The 18,272-nt window shown below is 43.3% G+C and overlaps 1 protein-coding gene across 1 annotated transcript in view; it reads left to right on the top strand.

Moving 5' to 3' along the window:
- The window catches only part of ATG14 (autophagy related 14), a 38,796-nt gene extending 26,661 nt beyond the window's left edge, over positions 1-12,135 (top strand). Inside the window, exons 7-10 of the mRNA XM_030855066.2 lie at positions 1,146-1,263; positions 2,585-2,675; positions 2,755-2,840; positions 9,578-12,135. Coding sequence (XP_030710926.1) covers positions 1,146-1,263; positions 2,585-2,675; positions 2,755-2,840; positions 9,578-9,884 — 602 coding nt within the window. The 3' untranslated portion in view covers positions 9,885-12,135. The remainder of the gene's footprint in view (positions 1-1,145; positions 1,264-2,584; positions 2,676-2,754; positions 2,841-9,577) is intronic.
- Positions 12,136-18,272: the final 6,137 nt, after the last annotated feature.

The following is an 18,272-nucleotide window of genomic DNA, read 5'->3' as shown; positions in this document are numbered from 1 at the left end:
CTGACTTCACTCTGTATGACAGACTCTAGGTCCATCCACCTCATTACACATAGCTCAATTTCGTTTCTTTTTATGGCTGAGTAATATTCCATTCTGTATATGTGCCACATCTTCTTTATCCATTCATCTGATGATGGACACTTAGGTTGTTTCCATCTCCGGGCTATTGTAAATAGAGCTGCAGTGAACATTTTGGTACATGACTCTTTGTGAATTATGGTTTTCTCAGGGTATATGCCCAGTAGTGGGATTGCTGGGTCATATGGTAGTTCTATTTGTAGTTTTTTAAGGAACCTCCATACTGTTCTCCATAGTGGCTGTACCAATTCACATTCCCACCAGCAGTGCAAGAGTGTTCCATTTTCTCCACACCCTCTCCAGCATTTATTGTTTCTAGATTTTTAGATGATGGCCATTCTGACTAGTGTGAGGTGATATCTCATTGTAGTTTTGATTTGCATTTCTCTAATGATTAATGATGTTGAGCATTCTTGCATGTGTTTGTTGGCAGTCTGTATATCTTCTTTAGAGAAATGTCTATTTAAGTCTTCTGCCCATTTTTGGATTGGGTTGTTTGTTTTTTGTTATTGAGCTGCATGAGCTGCTTATAAATTTTAGAGATTAATCCTTTGTCAGTTGCTTCATTTGCAAATATTTTCTCCCATTCTGAGGGTTGTCTTTTGGTCTTGTTTATGGTTTCCTTTGCTGTGTAAAAGCTTTGAAGTTTCATTAGGTCCCATTTGTTTATTTTTGTTTTTATTTCCATTTCTCTAGGAGGTGGGTCAAAAAGGATCTGGCTGTGATTTATGTCATAGAGTGTTCTGCCTATGTTTTCCTCTAAGAGTTTGATAGTTTCTGGCCTTACATTTAGGTCTTTAATCCATTTTGAGCTTATTTTTGTGTATGGTGTTGGGGAGTGATCTAATCTCATACTTTTACATGTACCTGTCCAGTTTTCCCAGCACCACTTATTGAAGAGGCTGTCCTTTCTCCACTGTACATTCCTGCCTCCTTTATCAAAGATAAGGTGACCATATGCGCGTGGGTTTATCTCTGGGCTTTCTATTCCTGTTCCATTGATCTATATTTCTGTTTTTGTGCCAGTACCATACTGTCTTGATTAGGCTCTTGTTTTTATACTTTAGATATGGAGCATAATAACCCTGCTTACACGATTAGCGCTGCGTTGTGCTATGCGACTCAGCTGGTCAACATTTTGTCTCATATACTCGACGTAAATCTTCCCAAAAAGCTGTGCAACAGGCAAGTAATTGAAGACGGTGATGTCATCTTTATCATGGCTCTCTTATGTTCCTATTGTGTTCTTTATTCTAATTAAAACAAAAAGAAGAATTTAAGTATTATCAAGAGAGAAAAGGTCTGACCATGAAATACTGAGATTGATTTCATAAGCCAGTGTGCAAATTTGTGTCATTATCTTACAATTGCACATGACGTCTTTGAAAAGACCGTGGAATTCTCCCATGTGAAAAGATAATTTAAGGGAAAACCAGGATATTCAGAGGGCATGCTTATGTGTAAGAACTGGATAAATTGTAACACTTCGATTTTTTTTTTAATGAAAAACACGTGGTTTAAAGGTTTTTTAAATTGTAAAGGTTTATAGTCCACCCAGTTCCTACGAAGACCTTCCTGTCTCCCTCCAGTTATCCTTGCATTTCAAGTAAATATTAATGTGTGTTATTACCACTACCACCACCCCCCTTTAAACACAAAAGGTATCATGCTAAACTAAGGTGTTTTGCACCTTGCTTTTTAAATTTTTTATTTATTTACGAAGATTTGTTGAGCACCTGCTATGTGCTAGGCACTGTTCTAGGCACTGAGGGGGTACAGTGGTGATGAAAACGTAACCTCTGCCCTTCTGACACTTAACTTTAACGGAGAGACACATGATAAACGAACAGTACGTCAGGTGGTGATGAGTGCTCGGGCGACCATTAGAGCAGGTGAAAGAGCGGGCCGTGAGGGCAAGGAAGGGTTTACCACGTCTGACTGGGTAGGTGTGGAATCACATGTCAACCTGGGGGAGGCCGGGAGCAGGCCACAGGGATCCCTGGGCAAGGAGAAGGGCAGGTGCAGAGCCCGGGGTGAGAGAACGAGGCAGCAGGGACAGGAGGCTGTAGATTCTGTGGCGCCTTATAGGGCCATCGTTGGCTTTCAGCTGTCACTCTGCCTAACGTGGATAGTAGCAAAGTTTTCATTTGTACAGATGTACCAAGATCATACTGGTCTGCTCTGTCCCCAATTTATACTTCAAGGAATAATCTGTACATTCGTTGCTTTATTAGTGTGCAGGCATTTGTGTAGAGTGAGTTTTCAGAAGTAGGATTGCTTGGTCAAAAGATAAGTGCATTTCTAATTTTATGGATGTGGTGAAATTGCTATGAGAGCAGTAGTTCATCCTTAGAAGAGTTTCTGTTAAGTGCAATTTATTAAGAGCAAAGGACATGGGGTATGTTTTGTACTGAACTGTAGTGTAAAGCATACTCTTCAAAATGAACATTTTAACATAGAATTTCTTCAAAAATCACAACTTTACAAATCGTACATTATCTTACAGTGAATTTTGTGGAGAAAACCTCAGCAAACAGAAATTTACTCGAGCAGTGAAGAAACTAAATACAAATATTCTTTACCTGTGCTTTTCTCAGGTATGGAAAATAACGCTGTGAGCTAATTTTTAATTTGTTACATGGTTGAAAATACTAATCAGTTTTTTTCTTTTTCTAGCATGTAAATTTAGATCAATTACAACCACTGCATACTCTCAGGAATCTAATGTACTTGGTCAGTCCGAACGCTGAACACCTAGGCAGGTAAGAAGGGTGTTTGTTACTTTTCTCTAAGTGGTGGTGTTATGACGACTTTTAAGTAGATTGCTGTATGTGTGGGCATAGAACAGGGGCCTGATCCCAAGCCCCAAACTCTCCAGAAGGGACAAAGATAACACAGTCCTGTATGGAAGGAAACAAAGTCATATTTGATCCCTTATGGTCCTTACATAATCATTTCTCAGAGGAAATTAGTATCAAACATTTTTAACACCTAAAACAGAATAGAAGAACCCTTATATTCCTGGAGTAGGGACTTCTCGTGCTGTCCCTGAAGACCAAAATCTGTTACTTTGAATCCACATCTGATTCTTCCTTAGCTCTGCCTAGTGTCTCTCCTGATTCTTGTGCATTTTCTTTTGTGCCTGTTCATTCCTTCCCATCATAACAATTCTTCACAATTTTCTTTTTGTCACTGAGTCCATCTGGCCACCATCTGTTGGAGATAAAGGGTATGAGAAGTTTATGAGATGAACTAGTTTGAAATCCATTATCTTAAAAACAGGAGTAAGTAACAAAAAAGACCAACCAGGACTGGTCTATGGGATCTTTTTAGTCTCTCGGCCCTTAAAAGCATGACATAGATGAGGCTTATCTTTGGGACCAAACAAGACCCATTCTCTGGGTGCTTATCTTTTTCCCTTGCTCTGAGCAGTCTCTCTATACATTTCTGCAGATATGACTCGGTTAATGTATTTGAACTTTTGAAAGAGAAGAGAGAAAAACAAAAGGTGGGAAAGTTCTTTTGGGACTCCCTTCCCCATCATTCATTTTCTTTGACACTGGAACCGTGGCTCAGGGGAGACCCCCTCCATGTTGCAGTGAATTTATCCTTGGTAATCTGCCCTTAACCTTGTTTTGTGTTTCTTCTCTTCCTCAACACCCCCCCATTTAAAACCATAGTTAACTTTTCTGGGACACAGACCCCTCTGGGAAAAGCTGTGAAATCTCTCCAGGAAACTGCACATACACCTAGAATTTCGTGCCATTTTAGAGGGAGTTCATTCTCCTCACCCCAAATCCCATTCATTAGTTTATAAGCCTCAGAAACCTGTTAGAAATCCATCCCGTTTTTAGTGGTTGATTCCTGTGAGTTTGCTTGCCATCCTCTCTATACATTATTTGTAAAGCATTCCACGTTAGGAAATTTATCCTTAATAATAACAGCTAATATTTATTGACACTGTGCCAGCTGCTTTACCTGCATAAGATCAACCTGATAGATGGGAGAAAAGCAATGAATAAAATTCAGTACCCATTAATAATTAAAGGAAAACAATTAGCAAATTAAAAATAGTTTATTAATAAAGGATACTTACTACAAACCTACAGCAAAAACTACTATACTTAATGACATGTTACTTACATTGATATTTACAGTCAGGAAAAACCAAGAATGCCTACTATCACTGCTATGTTAACATTGCTGTGGAGGCCTAGCCAAGGCAAAAGATTTTTACAAAGAAGTAAGGTGTGTTTATATTGGAAAGAAGGTGAGATTGGTAGATGGTGTGATTATTGAACTGGTTATCCAAGAGAACTAAGAAACTCTTAGAAATGATAGTTCAGTATGGTGCCTAGATACAAGCTCAACGTACAGAGACCAATTGCTTTCTTATATGCCAACAACTAGTTAGAAAATGTAATGGAAAAAAGGTCCCTTTTATTGTAGCAACAAAAAATATAAATTATATAAGAATAATCCTTACAAAATATTTGTAAACCTGTATAAAGAAAATATGAAACTTAAAAAAAAATTATTCAACATGTATTTCCTGAATGTCTGTTAGGCACTGTATGAGGTATGGGACTGAATGAAAGTAAGCCCGATGCCGCGAAGACCCTTAGGATTTTCTAGGATGGGAAGCCTCAGTGTGGTAAAAATGCTACTTCTGCCCAAAAGGAAACCTGATCAGAATTTCAACAGATATTTCATGGAACTTTGTTAAGCTGATTCCAGAGTTCAACTAGAAGCACAGTCTGAAAGGAAATTTTGAAAAAGAGTAATAAGGGATGGGCTTGGCCCCTTTTAAAACATAGTATAAAGGTAATTAAAACCTTTATTATCTGCTGTTAGCATGCAAATAGGTGGAGCAGTTAGAGGAAGAAAATAAAGAGGCCAAAAACAGGCCCTTAGGTATGTAGGAATATAATAGATGATAGGGTGGCATGTTGAATCGGATAATAGCAGCTCAGTGGTGGTGGGCCAGTTGGGTATTTATGTGGGGAAAAGTTGGAATCATACTGCATTCCATATGTAAAAATAAATTCCAGATGATGTGAAAGACCTTATTACTTTATTTTTTAATAAAACCTGTAAAATAACTAGGAGGAAAGACGATTTTTATAATCACAGGGTGGGGAGGGAATTCCCAAGCGAGCTACAAAACCCAAAAACCAGAAAGGAAAGCAGTTACACATTTTACTGTGTCAAAACAAAATGTCTCTGGTAAAAGATACCATAAACAAAAGACAAGCAACAGGTTATGTTTTGCAACCTTTATAATAGACAACGGATTAAAGTCTAGACTACTTAAAATCTTTCAAATCCATAAAAGAAAGATAAACCTAATAGAAAAATAGACAAAGGATTCAGGCAGGCATTTCACACAAAAGAAGTGCAAGTAGTCAGTATTCAAATGGAAAAAAATCTTCAGCTTCAGTCAAGAATAAAGAAATGCACTTCTAAACAGCTTTCTAGTTTTCAGCCATCAGTTTGGCAAAAATGGAAAGGATTGATGATAACCCAGTGTTGCTGGTTGTTTAGGAAAACAAACACCTTTCTTTTAGGGCTGGATTTCTTTGGTGGGTCTGCAGTTTTCTCTGGGCTGCCCTCACGTCAGCTCTCCATTTAGAGGGCTCTGTCCGACAGGAGGACACGTGCACAGCCAGGCTGTCGAGTTCATGTCTGTGAGCCAGGAGGTCAGGAGGTCAGCCTCAGGATGCCCCTTTCACACCTGCCTCAGTCAGGATCAAGGCTTTAGAGAGGTTGTTAATAAACCTCGGTGGGACTTCCTGCTTCCATTGAGACCAGCTGAACTGAGGATCCCATCCTGAATGCAACATAAACTTTTTTTTTCTTTGAAATAAATTCAAACTTACAGAAAAATTGCAAAAAATAAAAATAGTACAAAGACACATATACCCTTTGCCCAGATTCACCTTTGCTGGTATTTTTACCATGTTTGCTTATCATTTGTGCAGTTTCTCTGCCTCTCTTATCTTCATAAATACACATACATACCCCCAAAACTTTTTTTTTCTGAACCCTATGAGGATAAGTTACATACATCATGGCTGTTGACCCTTAAATACTTCAATATGTATTTTTTTTAAATAGGGATATTTTCTTGCTTTTAACCACAGTACAGTTACCAACCTCAGCAAATTTAACATTGATACAATACTGCCATATGCACATTTTGTCAGTGGACCAAAAATGTCCTTCATAGCGCCTCACCCCAAGTACAGGGTCCAGTCTTGAGTTGGATGTTGTGTTTAGTTGCTATGTTTCTTTAACCTTTAAATCTGGAACATTTTCACAGCCTCGTTTGTTTTTCATGACATTACTGTTTTTTCCTTTTTTAATAGAACTTTTATTCTGATGTTTCCTTGAAATGAGATCAGGTTATACATTCCAGGCTGGAATGCTGCCTAGGTGAATGTCTCCTGGGTATCACATCCAGAGGCCCACAGTGGCCATCTGTCCCTCATTGGTGATGCTAATTTGATCACCCAGCCAAGATGCTTTCTACCTTCTCCTCTGTACAATACCTATATTTTTCCTTCCTTGCAACTAATAAGCAGTCAGTTGGGAGACACTTTGAGACCATGCAGTTATCCTCATCAGAATTTCCCCCTGGATTTAATATCTATTGATTTTTCTTACCTGATCCAGTCTTTACCATGATTAACACATCTTTTTTTTTTTTTGTGGTACGTGGGCCTCTCACTGTTGCGGCCCCTCCCGTTGGGGAGCACAGGCTCCAGACGCACAGGCTCAGCGGCCATGGCTCACGGGCCCAGCCGCTCCGCAGCATGTGGGATCCTCCCGGACCGGGGCACGAACCTATGTCCCCTGCATCAGCAGGCGGACTCTCAACCACTGTGCCACCCTAACTGTGTTAGGGAAGCCCCTAACACATCATTTTTATCCAAAGTTTATAGTTTACAGTAGGGTTCACTCTTGAGGTTGTATATTCTATCATATAATATTTTTGAAATATTTTGCAAAAGAGACTTCCTAAAAGCCAAAAAGAACATTTTGTTGCCTTAATCGATGAGAATAACCCCCTACAGCATCATGAAAAAATGAGTACTCTTGGCTTCAGGGTCCTGAATAAAAAGATATCAATTATTCAGCTAAACTGAAAACTGAAGGAATGATTTGAAAATCTTTATTCCCAAAGCCATTAAGTGAAAAGACTTAATTCTTTTGCTAGTTAATTTTGTGTGGGGTGTGTGTGTGGCGTGGGGTATGCTGGGCAGATAATAGATCTCTAAGCTAGAAGTGATAGGACAGAGGCTGAGTGGAGAAACGTCTTCTGCTCTCACAGGCCCTCACAAATGTAGGTTACTCGTTGGAACTAAAATTGTTCAGACTGGCCACTTTGGGAATCATTTACTAGTTTTTTCTTTTCTTTCTTTTTTTTTTTAACGTCTTTATTGGAGTACAGTTGTTTGACAATGGTGTGGTAGTTTATGCTTTATAACAAAGTGAATCAGCTATACATATATATATACATATATATATATCTCCCCATATCCCCTCCCTCTTGTGCTTCCCTCCCTCCCTCCCTATAGTTTTTTCATTAGGGCACCTTCTCCAGGCCAGCTGGACTCTGCCCTATGCAGTTCCAAGCAGAGAACTGGAGTCCCCGTGGCTTCTGGCAGGGAGCTCTGCCTGGAGGGAGTGTCATTTCCCCCCGTGTATCACTCCTGCCTGTTTCCTGGGAAAACCCTTAAAGAGAGGGCCTGGAGGTGATGGCAGTCTCATGCCGAGAGGGATCCCAAGAGGAGATCTGGCAGCATCAAATAGGAACAGAAAACAGGCTGTGCTTCTTGGGCTGGCAGCAAGGAAGTGACTGCAGTGGAGAGCTGACCTGCGTCTATGAGGGAGCCTGGGGGGTTTGGGAGATGAAACCTGGCAGTAGATGCTGAGGCCCCCTGGACAGTGAAGCTGAACAGAGCAGAATCCAAGAGCTTTGTGTTCAGGAAAAGAGGGAGCCCAGCTAAGGCACTTACATTGTGACCGTGTTTTGGTAGGCAGCTGCCACGAGGAGAGGGGTGGAGGCAGCTCTCAGCAAGCTGGGGGGGTGGAGGGAGGCTGACCGGAGGAGGTGGGACCCCGGCGAGGAGGAGGGGGGGGTGCAGTGAGGGCCTGAGCTGGGGGGACACAGGGTGGAAAGGGGGCTTATTTGGTCATAGCGGGCGGGAGCGTGAGGGAGGAGGGGAAGAACCCCCGCTGGCTTGTGTTTTGAGACTGGTTGGCTCAGACATCTGAGAGGCCAACGGGGACGCCAGTGCCTGGAACAGAAATGCTGGCTATATGCTATTGCTGTGTTTTAGCTGGGAAGCAGGGTTTGTCTTGGAAGAATGAAGGTTGCTTGACCCTGGGAAAAGTGAGTCAGAAGGTACAGGTCTGGTGAGGTGCACTGGAGGCCAGCGCTAGGCTTTTATCATCATAAAGGCTGCAGAGAAGTTTGGACCATAGACTAAAATGACAGGCTGTACAATTCTAAGTTATTTCTCATGTCTATTGTTTTTGCTAATGTCTGTCATTTTCCCCAAAGTAACTGTCAGTGAAACTCTTAAGTGAACCAAGGCATCGTGTTCTTATCTTGGGGACAACAGGGGGGAGGCTGCTGGAGTGATGTGGTCCCACCCTGTAGCTGGCTGCAGGGAACCCCTGTGGAGGGGCAGTAGGTGGGGTGACTGCCCACCCAAAGGAAATGCAGCCTGGCTCCCCTGAGGCAGGAGCTAGAAAGGGGGCACGGAAGAGCAGCAGGGGCTGTGTGGAGTTTGCTCACAAGCGTTCCACAGTGGCACTGAGGGGTGGTCACAGGGGATGAGGCCTGACGTGGAGGTGATGATGTCATTAGGGACCTTTGGGAAATAAAAATAGTTTTCTCCTGAAATACAGTGCAGAAATATGCACTATTGCAGATGAATACGTTCTAAGTAGTTGTCTCTCATTCAATGCTGTAAATGTGTCCCTAGAAAATTACGTAATGATATCTTAAAATGCGGGCACTAATCCAAGGAAGCTTTGCTAGCATGCATACAACCCTATCATTTAGCCCCTGTGAGCGTAAGAGTTTACTAACTGGGGGCTTCCATGAGGCAGAGAACACCTGTACAGTTTTACTGTTCACTGATGTGCCTGTGTGTGCATCAGGTGACTGTTTTTGTCCGAATTCTCCCATTGGCATGCATGGATACTGTGGGGGCTTGAAACAGGAACTCGTATGTTGGACCAGCATGCCTAGTCTCAGCGGATGGGTTTTTTCCATCCAGGGTCTTCCCAAGTAGGTTGAGTTGAGGGAAAGTGTGGTGTGGTGTTTTTTTCATTACTTGGATGGCCATTATTATTTAGGTAAAGAAAAGCTCCATTCTAGACCAGCCGTGGGTGTGGTGACGGCTCTGGGCCTGCCGTGTCCCATCGGGTCTTATGTTGCAAGAGGGGTGCTTGTCTTAAAGGGGCCCTCCCTATCTGCGCACAGGTCGGGACCCTTTGAAGTGCGAGCAGATCTGGAGGAGTCCATGGAGTTTGTGGATCCCGGAGTTGCTGGAGAATCAGACGAGAGTGGAGACGAGCACGTAAGTGACGAGGAAACCGACCTGGGCACCGACTGGGAGAACCTGCCCAGCCCCCGGTTCTGTGACATTCCTTCCCAGCCCGTGGAAGTCTCCGAGAGCCAGAGCACCCAGGCGTCCCCGCCCATTGCGAGCAGCAGTGCCGGTGGGATGATCTCCTCTGCCGCGGCCTCCGTCACCTCCTGGTTTAAAGCTTACACTGGACACCGTTAACGAGCAGGAACTGAGACGCACCAGATGGGCCTGGAGAAAGCTCTTCCTCCACGCCCTAGTAAACGTTACATGTTTAGCTAAGATAGTGCCTGAACAGAAAGAGGTTAAGCTGTTGGGTTTTTTTAAAACAGGGAGATGAGCATTTCTCTGTCGATTGGGCCGTGGTGGTGACTGACATGCTTATGATAATTAACAGAACAGAGGGGTCACAGGCCCTTCTCCCAGACCACCGCCGGTGGAGGAAGGCCCTGTGTGCATGGCCAGTTCTTTTGAGGCAGAAACACACAGAACCCCTTCCAACCACAGGCCATTGGTCCCACAGACGCAGCTGCCATGGCGATGCCTGTGATGCTAAGACTGTTCCTAAACACTTTGCTTCAGAGGTTGAATCACAAGGAAGTGATTCCTGATGGTTAGAATTTGAAAGATAAAACTGTTTACTATGAGTTTGTTTTTATGCCATTATTTTTTGTACAGAGAACAAGCAGGCAGTTTGAAACACTTGTTTTCTTTATAATTTGGTCACGCTTGGTTTTTAGGTCAAGGATTTTTGTCTTCTTTTCAAAGGGTAGGGGTTTCTTTTGGTGGGGGAGAGGTAGTTTAAAAAATGATTTCACTTGTGCCGCTCTCTTGTGGCCTGTTGGACATTCCTGTTTTCTTTCTCCCCACAGAGCAAAGAAACTAAGGTCTTTTTTTCTGTAGGACCCACATCCATGAAGGGAAGAAATCCTGGCTGCAGTAATGTCCTAGAGATTTAAAAACTATTTCCTTGGATTTTGAGGGGAATTAAGTTCATTCGTACCTAGATTATTGAATTCCTACCATCCACACTATGTGCATTTTGAAATTGAACTTATTTTCTGTGAGTGAAAAATAAGTGACTAAGGTTGTTCCCTTATGGAAGCTAAATTCCTGCCTGGGCACAGGTTAAAAGCCACTGAAGTGGCCTATGGTCATTTTTCTGGTGTCTGGTTTCTTTCTAAGGGATTTAGTAAGTGGCAGGTTTTTCTGCGGAAAACCACCCTGCTTGTTTATTTCCTAGAGGTCTTTGTTGCTCTAAAGACACTACCTTTGCTCTGAAATGCAGAGCACAGCATTACAGCTAATACCGCTCTTCTGTATACTGGGAAAGCTCTGATGGAAAGAATTTTCCCTCACCAAGAGATCCTTTTCAGCTAATGTGTCTTGTCATTCTCTTCGTGACAATCTTGTAAGAAAACTGTAGAGAGGCATTATGTACAAATATGTAAGTAGATTTTTATTTTTAATAACTGCAAAAAGAAATCTATGTAACAACTACAAAGTGAAATCCCATGAAAAATTCCTAACAGGCATTATTACCGTATCTTGTTAGTGTGATTAGCATGATAGTACCTCATAAATCACTTGGAGGTTTGCCCTGCCCTATAGCTTCTTTTCTCATAATTATTATAGTTGATACTTTGCCTCCAAATCCGAGGTGCTATATATAGCTCTTGCTGTTGGTATATTTAGTGTTTGGGTAGAGTTTGGGATAGAATTGCAGAAGGGTGTTTATTCCTATCCAGGAGTCCCAAGTTTCCTGACTGTAAATTTTCCACTTAGGGAGGAAGCAGGATTTTCTCCTTGTGGGTTCTTATACAGCCAGTATCTGTTTTAAGTGCTGGGCTTCATGATTGCTGGGTTGCATTGTCCCATCCAGGTCTGTAGTGTAGTTCATAGAGAGAGGCTGTGGTAGACTTTAACAAATACCAAATGAACTTAAAATCCCATAAGAGTTGTCTAGGCACTCAAACCCTCAGAAAGGAGAGCTTAGTCTTAAGAGTTGGAACACTGGGATTCGGGGCTTGGGTGCAGGGAATGACTTCAGCTGAAAGATGCACAACAGTCATGATTTGTCTCAAGTATTCCTCTGACGAAACCATGAGATCGCAAACCAGAGTAATTCAACAACTTACAAGGATATGGGAAATGTAGGGATTGGTGGGGTATGTTTTGTTGTTAATATCAACTGCAGGCACTTTACTTAGGGTTAAATGATCAAACCTTTAATGGTTTTGAACACCAATATACTGGCTTACACTGCTGAGATATTTTGGTTTTCATTATTTTGCACTGGATCCACCCTGTAAATATTCTTAAATATACATTTCAACCACTGTTTTTTCTACTGTCTTTGCTGCTCATTAAAATCTTTCATGTAGGTGCCAGAACCATATGTAAACAGCTTTTTAAAAAATTGAAGCTGGTATTTTTTTTTTTTAAACAACAAGCCATAGAACTTGGTCATGTTTTCCATCATAAGACGATTTGTTGAAACAAGATAATACTAAAAAGACTCACAGGCACCAAATAGGCTGCTTAAAATGGTCTGTTAAAAGACTTTTTTTGTAATGGAGTATAACTAAGGAAAGTTTTGCACATCTGTAAGTTAAGGGGAAAAACAGTGTCAACGTTGGGAGTGGACAGGATTCATTTAAGGAGTCGTGTATTGATAATTTGGGGAAGAACATTTGGTGGCATGCTGTTAAAGAATCTCCTTGGGGCGTCATGTTGCAGGGATTCCCCACTGCTCTGCGACTTCCAAACCAGTTTGAGTCATACAAATGTTTTCTAAACTATTATTGTATTATTGCAATAAATCTTTTAACAGTACTTTGCAAATATGTATGTCTTTTTCAAGCTCTGATTATTCATTTCTACTGAATACATTGAGGGTAGCAAGAATGAGATCTAACTCTGGAGTATTTTATACAAATTAGAGGATAATTTTTTTTTTAAGAATTTTTTGCCAGGTAATGGAAAATACCTGTTAATACTTTTTTTAAAATTACAGTAGTATTAACAATAATGGTACATCTTAAGTAAGCTCGAAAATCGGTCGCTTACCAGTTACATCTTTCTCTAAAGATGCATTTTTCTCCTGTAGCCATCATTTGATGCAAGTCTCTGGCAGTGACTTCTGGTGTATTGCAACAGCCCCTTACGGAGGGAGGGAGGGAGAGATGGGGCCTTCTAGGTTGCCCATATGGAATTTACCTAGGCTTTCTTCAGGACAACATAAAGGGCAGTGTTAGAGGGGATCTGTCAAGCTGAGAGAACAGAGTATTTTTGGAGAATCCCTCCCCTCTGTGTTTTGTTTTGTTTTAATAACTGTGTAGTCTCTCCCAGATGGATAATCTGTACCTTTCAGGTTAGATTATTATGGAGAGGGGCCACCTGCAAGGTGGATGAGGGATACCAAGAGTGATTACTGTGGAACAGCAAGACCAACTCAGAGAAGTACCAAGGAACTGTTGCCATGGTCATTGTACTCCTTTACCTGCAGGAGAAGGCCAGCCAGCAGCAGCAGAACAGGCAAGGAAATGAAAGGGTTCCTGAATAGGACATGTGCTTCAGTGTTAGTCCTTCGACCTCCCTGGGTAACAGTTAAAAACACACTCCCATCTATGTGTGTACCCATAGATTCCCAGCCCTCAAAAGTTACTTCATGATCGATGCAGGAATCAGGTTGAAGCAGATGGAAAGAACTAAGGATAACTTCGTCCTTAGTGCTTGGGAGGTGATTTGAAAATTGCTTCAACAAAATGTACCAGGAAATTTGAAACTGGCTTTTGGGCAAGTTATCTGAATCCCAGCTATGAAACACTCAGTGAGAGAAAGCCACCACTAGCACCCCATTCCAAGGATCTGGTGAGAAAATACCCTGGAAAAAGGGTTCACCATCTGCTTAAGAGTTTTACGTAAATAGGTGAAGTGGATTTCTTTTTTTTTTTTTTTAAGATTTATTTATTATTTATTTATTATCTTTGGCTGCGTGGGGTCTCAGTTGCCGTATGCGGGATCCTTCGTTGTGTTGCGCGGGCTTCTCTCTGGTTGTGGCGTGCAGGTTTTTTAATCTCTTCTCTAGTTGTGGCGCACAGGCTCCAGGGCGCCTGGGCTCTGTAGTTGGCAGCACGCGGGCTCCAGTTGAGGTGCGAGAGCTCAGTTGTGGCACGCAGCTTAGTTGCACCGCGGCATGTGGGATCTTAGTTCCCCAACCAGGGATCAAACCCCCATCCCCTGCGTTGTAAGGTGGATTCTTTACCACTGGACCACCAGGGAAGTCCCTTTTTAAAAACAAAACAAAACAAAACAAAAAACCACCAGTGGGACAGTCTTTTCTAGAAGAAAAGGGATGGTAAAACAGCAAGAGCCACATCAGTGACTTCTTTGTTGTGTTTTTTCTGGGAAGGAGTGAGGGATAGTCTGGTGGGGAGAAAATCTGATGGAGAATTCAAATGGTCCCTTTAAAAAAGTGAGAAATAGGCAGGAGGGATCTGCCAGCACTAGGTAAGTGTTGAAAAGTGGGCTGGAGTCCGTGGAGTGGAAGCAGCTCAGCATCATGAAGGCATTAATAACCTCCAGGTGCGTATCAGCTTGTTCATCATCTCCCCTTTTGGGCGTGGTTTTCTGGCATTTACTGTATGACTTCAGAAGACACCTGGATTTTGAAGAAAGGGCTCTCCTACCCTCAGCAACTTATTTCCCTAAATTTAAAACATCATCAGGAAGACATTTCTAGCTTACTAGCATAAGCAAGTAGGTGGCTCTAGATTTCGGTAAGAAAGTGGCAAGTGGTTTGGAAATAGTAGATGGCAGGGACACACCTCCCAATCCAAAGTTGATTAATGAATGATAGAAACGGGGCATATCTTCTGTGTCAGCAGCGTAATAGTTGCCTTCAAAGTAGCAAAGACCACGTCTAGCACCCACCCACAGGCTGGTGCCCCTATTTTCTGGCTCAGGGGCATTGGTACTGGCTTAAGTTGGGAGTTCTACTGCATTGATGGCCTTTGAGAAAAAGCCTGCTAAGAGCTGGAGAGCTCCCGCAGAGGTCTCTGATATACTACGCCCAAGATCTTTAGCACCTAATTTCTCTGGAGTTGCTGCTGCTCACGGTGTGATCCTAGGACCTGCAGCATCACCTGGGAGCTTGTGAGAAATGAAGGTCTTGGGTGCCATCAGAATCAGAATCATTTCAATAATACGTATGTACATTAACATTTTAAAAGCACTGACCAGGACTTCCCTGGTGGTCCAGGGGTTAAGAATCCGCCTTCCGGTGCAGGGGACGTGGGTTCAATCCCTGGTCAGGGAACTAAGATCCCACATGGCATGGGGCAACTAAGCCTGCGCACCCCAACTACTGAGCCCACATGCCGCAACTACAGAGCCCACGTGGGCTGCAACTAAGACCCAACGCAGCCAAAATATAAGTAAATAAATATTTTGAAATAAATAAATGCCCTTTCTCTGGAGAGCTCTCTGGAGAACCTCTGCTTGCCATGTCTTAAAAAAAAAATAAAAGCATTGACCTATATCAGAGCTGTCCAATGTAATATTTAGCCCACACATCTGATTTTAAACTTTCTGGTAGTCTCATTAAAAAGGTAAAAAGAAATAGGTAAAATGTATTTTTATAATAGAATTTAACTCAAGATATACAAAAACATTATTTCATCTAATAAGCATGAAAAATATTAAGAGGGCAGAGGGGCTGCAGGAGGGTTCATTTGTATTCTTGCCCTGGGCCACAAAAATTGGGAAAGGCTTGCCCCTGTAGCTACACACTTGTAATAAACCCTCTTTGAATTCACTCTTTTTGGGTGTGTCAGCAGTTTCCTGTTGAGAAGGTCCACAATAAAGAGCCTCTGCAGAGCACACACTGGAAGCCTGAAAGCGAGACTCCTGGCCTTGGAAAAGGATAAGATCATGCAGGAGGTCCCAGCTTAGATGCCAGGGCAGCCAAAGCACCATCTCTGCTTAGAAGAAGAATCAATCAGGGCTGGGGTGGAAGGAGGTTTGTGGCAGTCCACGCACCCTGTAGCAGAATCATGCTTGGCTGCCCATACAGGAGGCTTGGTGAGGTAGAGCAGAGAAGGCCAACAGCTCAGTCCCAGAATACGGAAGCCGGGGGTGCCCAGGCTTGGCTCCATCCCTATCCTCCCACTGGACTGCAAACAGTTATACAAACGGGCCATTTCCCCTTCTAATGGACAGGGGACCAACACAAATACAACTTTGCTCTACATTTTACTGATTGGCAACTAATTGATTTTGAATCTGTATCAACCTCTTCATACTACTTAATAGACATCTGAAAACAGTTAGTTGGTAAAGCAGCTGTTTGATTTTCTGATGGGGGGCAGAGGGTGGACATAAGGGAGGGAAATAATTTAAACAGCACAAGTGATTCTGCCCCAATTAACTAGATGATGCGATCTGCTATTCCCCGAGTCTTGGTGTCTGTACACTGCTCATCATTCAGCAAGAACAGGTCCTTTTTTTTTTTTTTGCGATACGCGGGACTTTCACTGTTGTGGCCTCTCCCGTTGTGGAGCACAGGCTCAGGACGCGCAGGCTCAGCGGCCATGGCTCACGGGCCCAGCTGCTCGGCGGCATGTGGGATCCTCCCAGACCGGGGCACGAACCCGCGTCCCCTGCATCAGCAGGCAGACTCTCAACCGCTGCGCCACCAGGGAAGCCCCAAGAACAAGTCCTCTTACAGGACTTACGCATTTCCCCCCACTGTACCTGGTGTATATCATTCTCTGCTGGGTGGGTGACGGACACACAGGACTTCCAAGAGTAATTTCAGCTTTGTGCCATTCTCTCCCTAAATGCTAACTTTAGAACCTAATCCCTGCTGGGTTTTATCATTCCAAAGAGAAAAACAAAACATTTAAGTAGAGCTTTCTAATTTTAAACTTTTATAGCCCCAAAAGAATCTTAATCCAAAAAGAATTTGAAACAACAGTTCCCAAAGTTAATTTGTTCTGAGGCCTGTTCTTTGCAAACTGAAGAGGGAGGGGATGGGGGCCTTTGAGAGGCGAAGGTTTCATTTTGCTTTTTAAACAGAGGAGCACCACGTCTCCCCAGAGGTGTGGTGTAAGAGATGGCCATCTCCCTGCTCCCAGTCCCCTCCCAGCTATCAACTTCAGTGGTCCTGCGCCTCTAACATAACACCCAGGTCAAACAAACCACCTAGAAGAGGGTTGCTACCTAACTGTGGGTTTTGCTTAAACCAGTTAGGTGTAAATACACTTGTGTAAGTCCCCAGAGCGTTCATAACCACAGTGATGTTTGCTGTTCCCGTGAGGTTATGCAAACACCAGCTATGGCCACACACTTAGGTGCATGTCAAGGTACTGCACATTTCCCACAAAGATACTCTCACCCGTCTTGGAGATTGCAACTCTAGCTTGTTTGAACCCAAAGGAAAACCCGGGATAGAAACTGTCAGATTCCCTGAGTGCCAGTCGCTGTGCACAGCAGAGAACGCCTTTACATAAATGCAGCGTGGTACCTGACAGTAAGAGCTAGATAACATCAGCTCCGGTTATTGGCGCAGTCTACAGTGTATGGCGGCGTTTTAGCGCAGACTGGCTTTGTGCTGTTTTTGAGGTAGGCTGTGGGATGCAGGAGAGGAGTAGCAGCCAGTCTGCTGAGTAAAGAAGGAATAGAGGCTATTGAAGCCACGGAAAAATGCCCAGGAAGACCCACATAATAGGAATAGTGTCTGAGGCCAGTCTGTAAAGGTTGGCAGGGAGGCTCTGACAAGTCCAAGTTAGAAGGGTGGTTGGACAGAGTCCAGGAAGGGGGCTCCTAGATCAAGCTTAACCATCAGTTCACAGCCTTCTGCAGTCAGAAAGCCCAAAGCAACTGCTGCCGGGGAAGCCATGACAAAGCCCAGATCATATCAAATGCACAACTGACAGTTACCCAGCAAAACTCCTAGGGCTGCTGTGGAAGTGACCCCAACCAAGAAAGCTCCCATGGGACCAGCTGTGGCCAGAGGAAAGGATCCTCCCAGATCCCCTCATCCCCCTTCAGGTTCCTCATACTAGAAGGAGTTACAGTAGAGCCCAGAGCAATCAGAACCTGCCAGCACCCCTCACATCAAGATGACGACTGGAAAGGAATATAAACATTTTATGGAGGGTGTGTACTGGGTGTGAGGCACTGAGGGGTGGCATTGACCAAGCTGCTCTGCATGAGCCCCAAGTGGAAAGGGCTCCATACATCAAAGAGGCGGTGGCGGTAGAGAGGTACCTAGAGGCACCGTGCAGCCAACCAAGGTGAACAGGACGGGGCAGGGGACGCAAAGGACACGCCTCCTGCACACAGGCTGTCAGTGTGTTCGTTAGGGCAGGGAACGTGGCCAGTTGTGAATGAGCCTTTCACATGACCATTTTAATTCCAGAGTCGTTTTGACAAGGCCTGAAGAAAAAGTTACAATCTTGGCCCTTTTTCCCTTTCCAGTTCATCCCTGCCTGGTATCTGGTCTCATTCACTGAGCAGGGAACAAAGCCAAACTGCCCCAGGGACTGGGGGCAGGGAGCTGCTGACTCTCCCACATTTTCTCTG

This window comes from Globicephala melas, chromosome 2, assembly GCF_963455315.2.
Source record: "Globicephala melas chromosome 2, mGloMel1.2, whole genome shotgun sequence".
NCBI classification, from domain to species: Eukaryota; Metazoa; Chordata; class Mammalia; order Artiodactyla; family Delphinidae; genus Globicephala; species Globicephala melas.
Note: the sequence above shows the minus strand (reverse complement) of the source record. Positions and strands in the feature narration are given on the sequence as shown.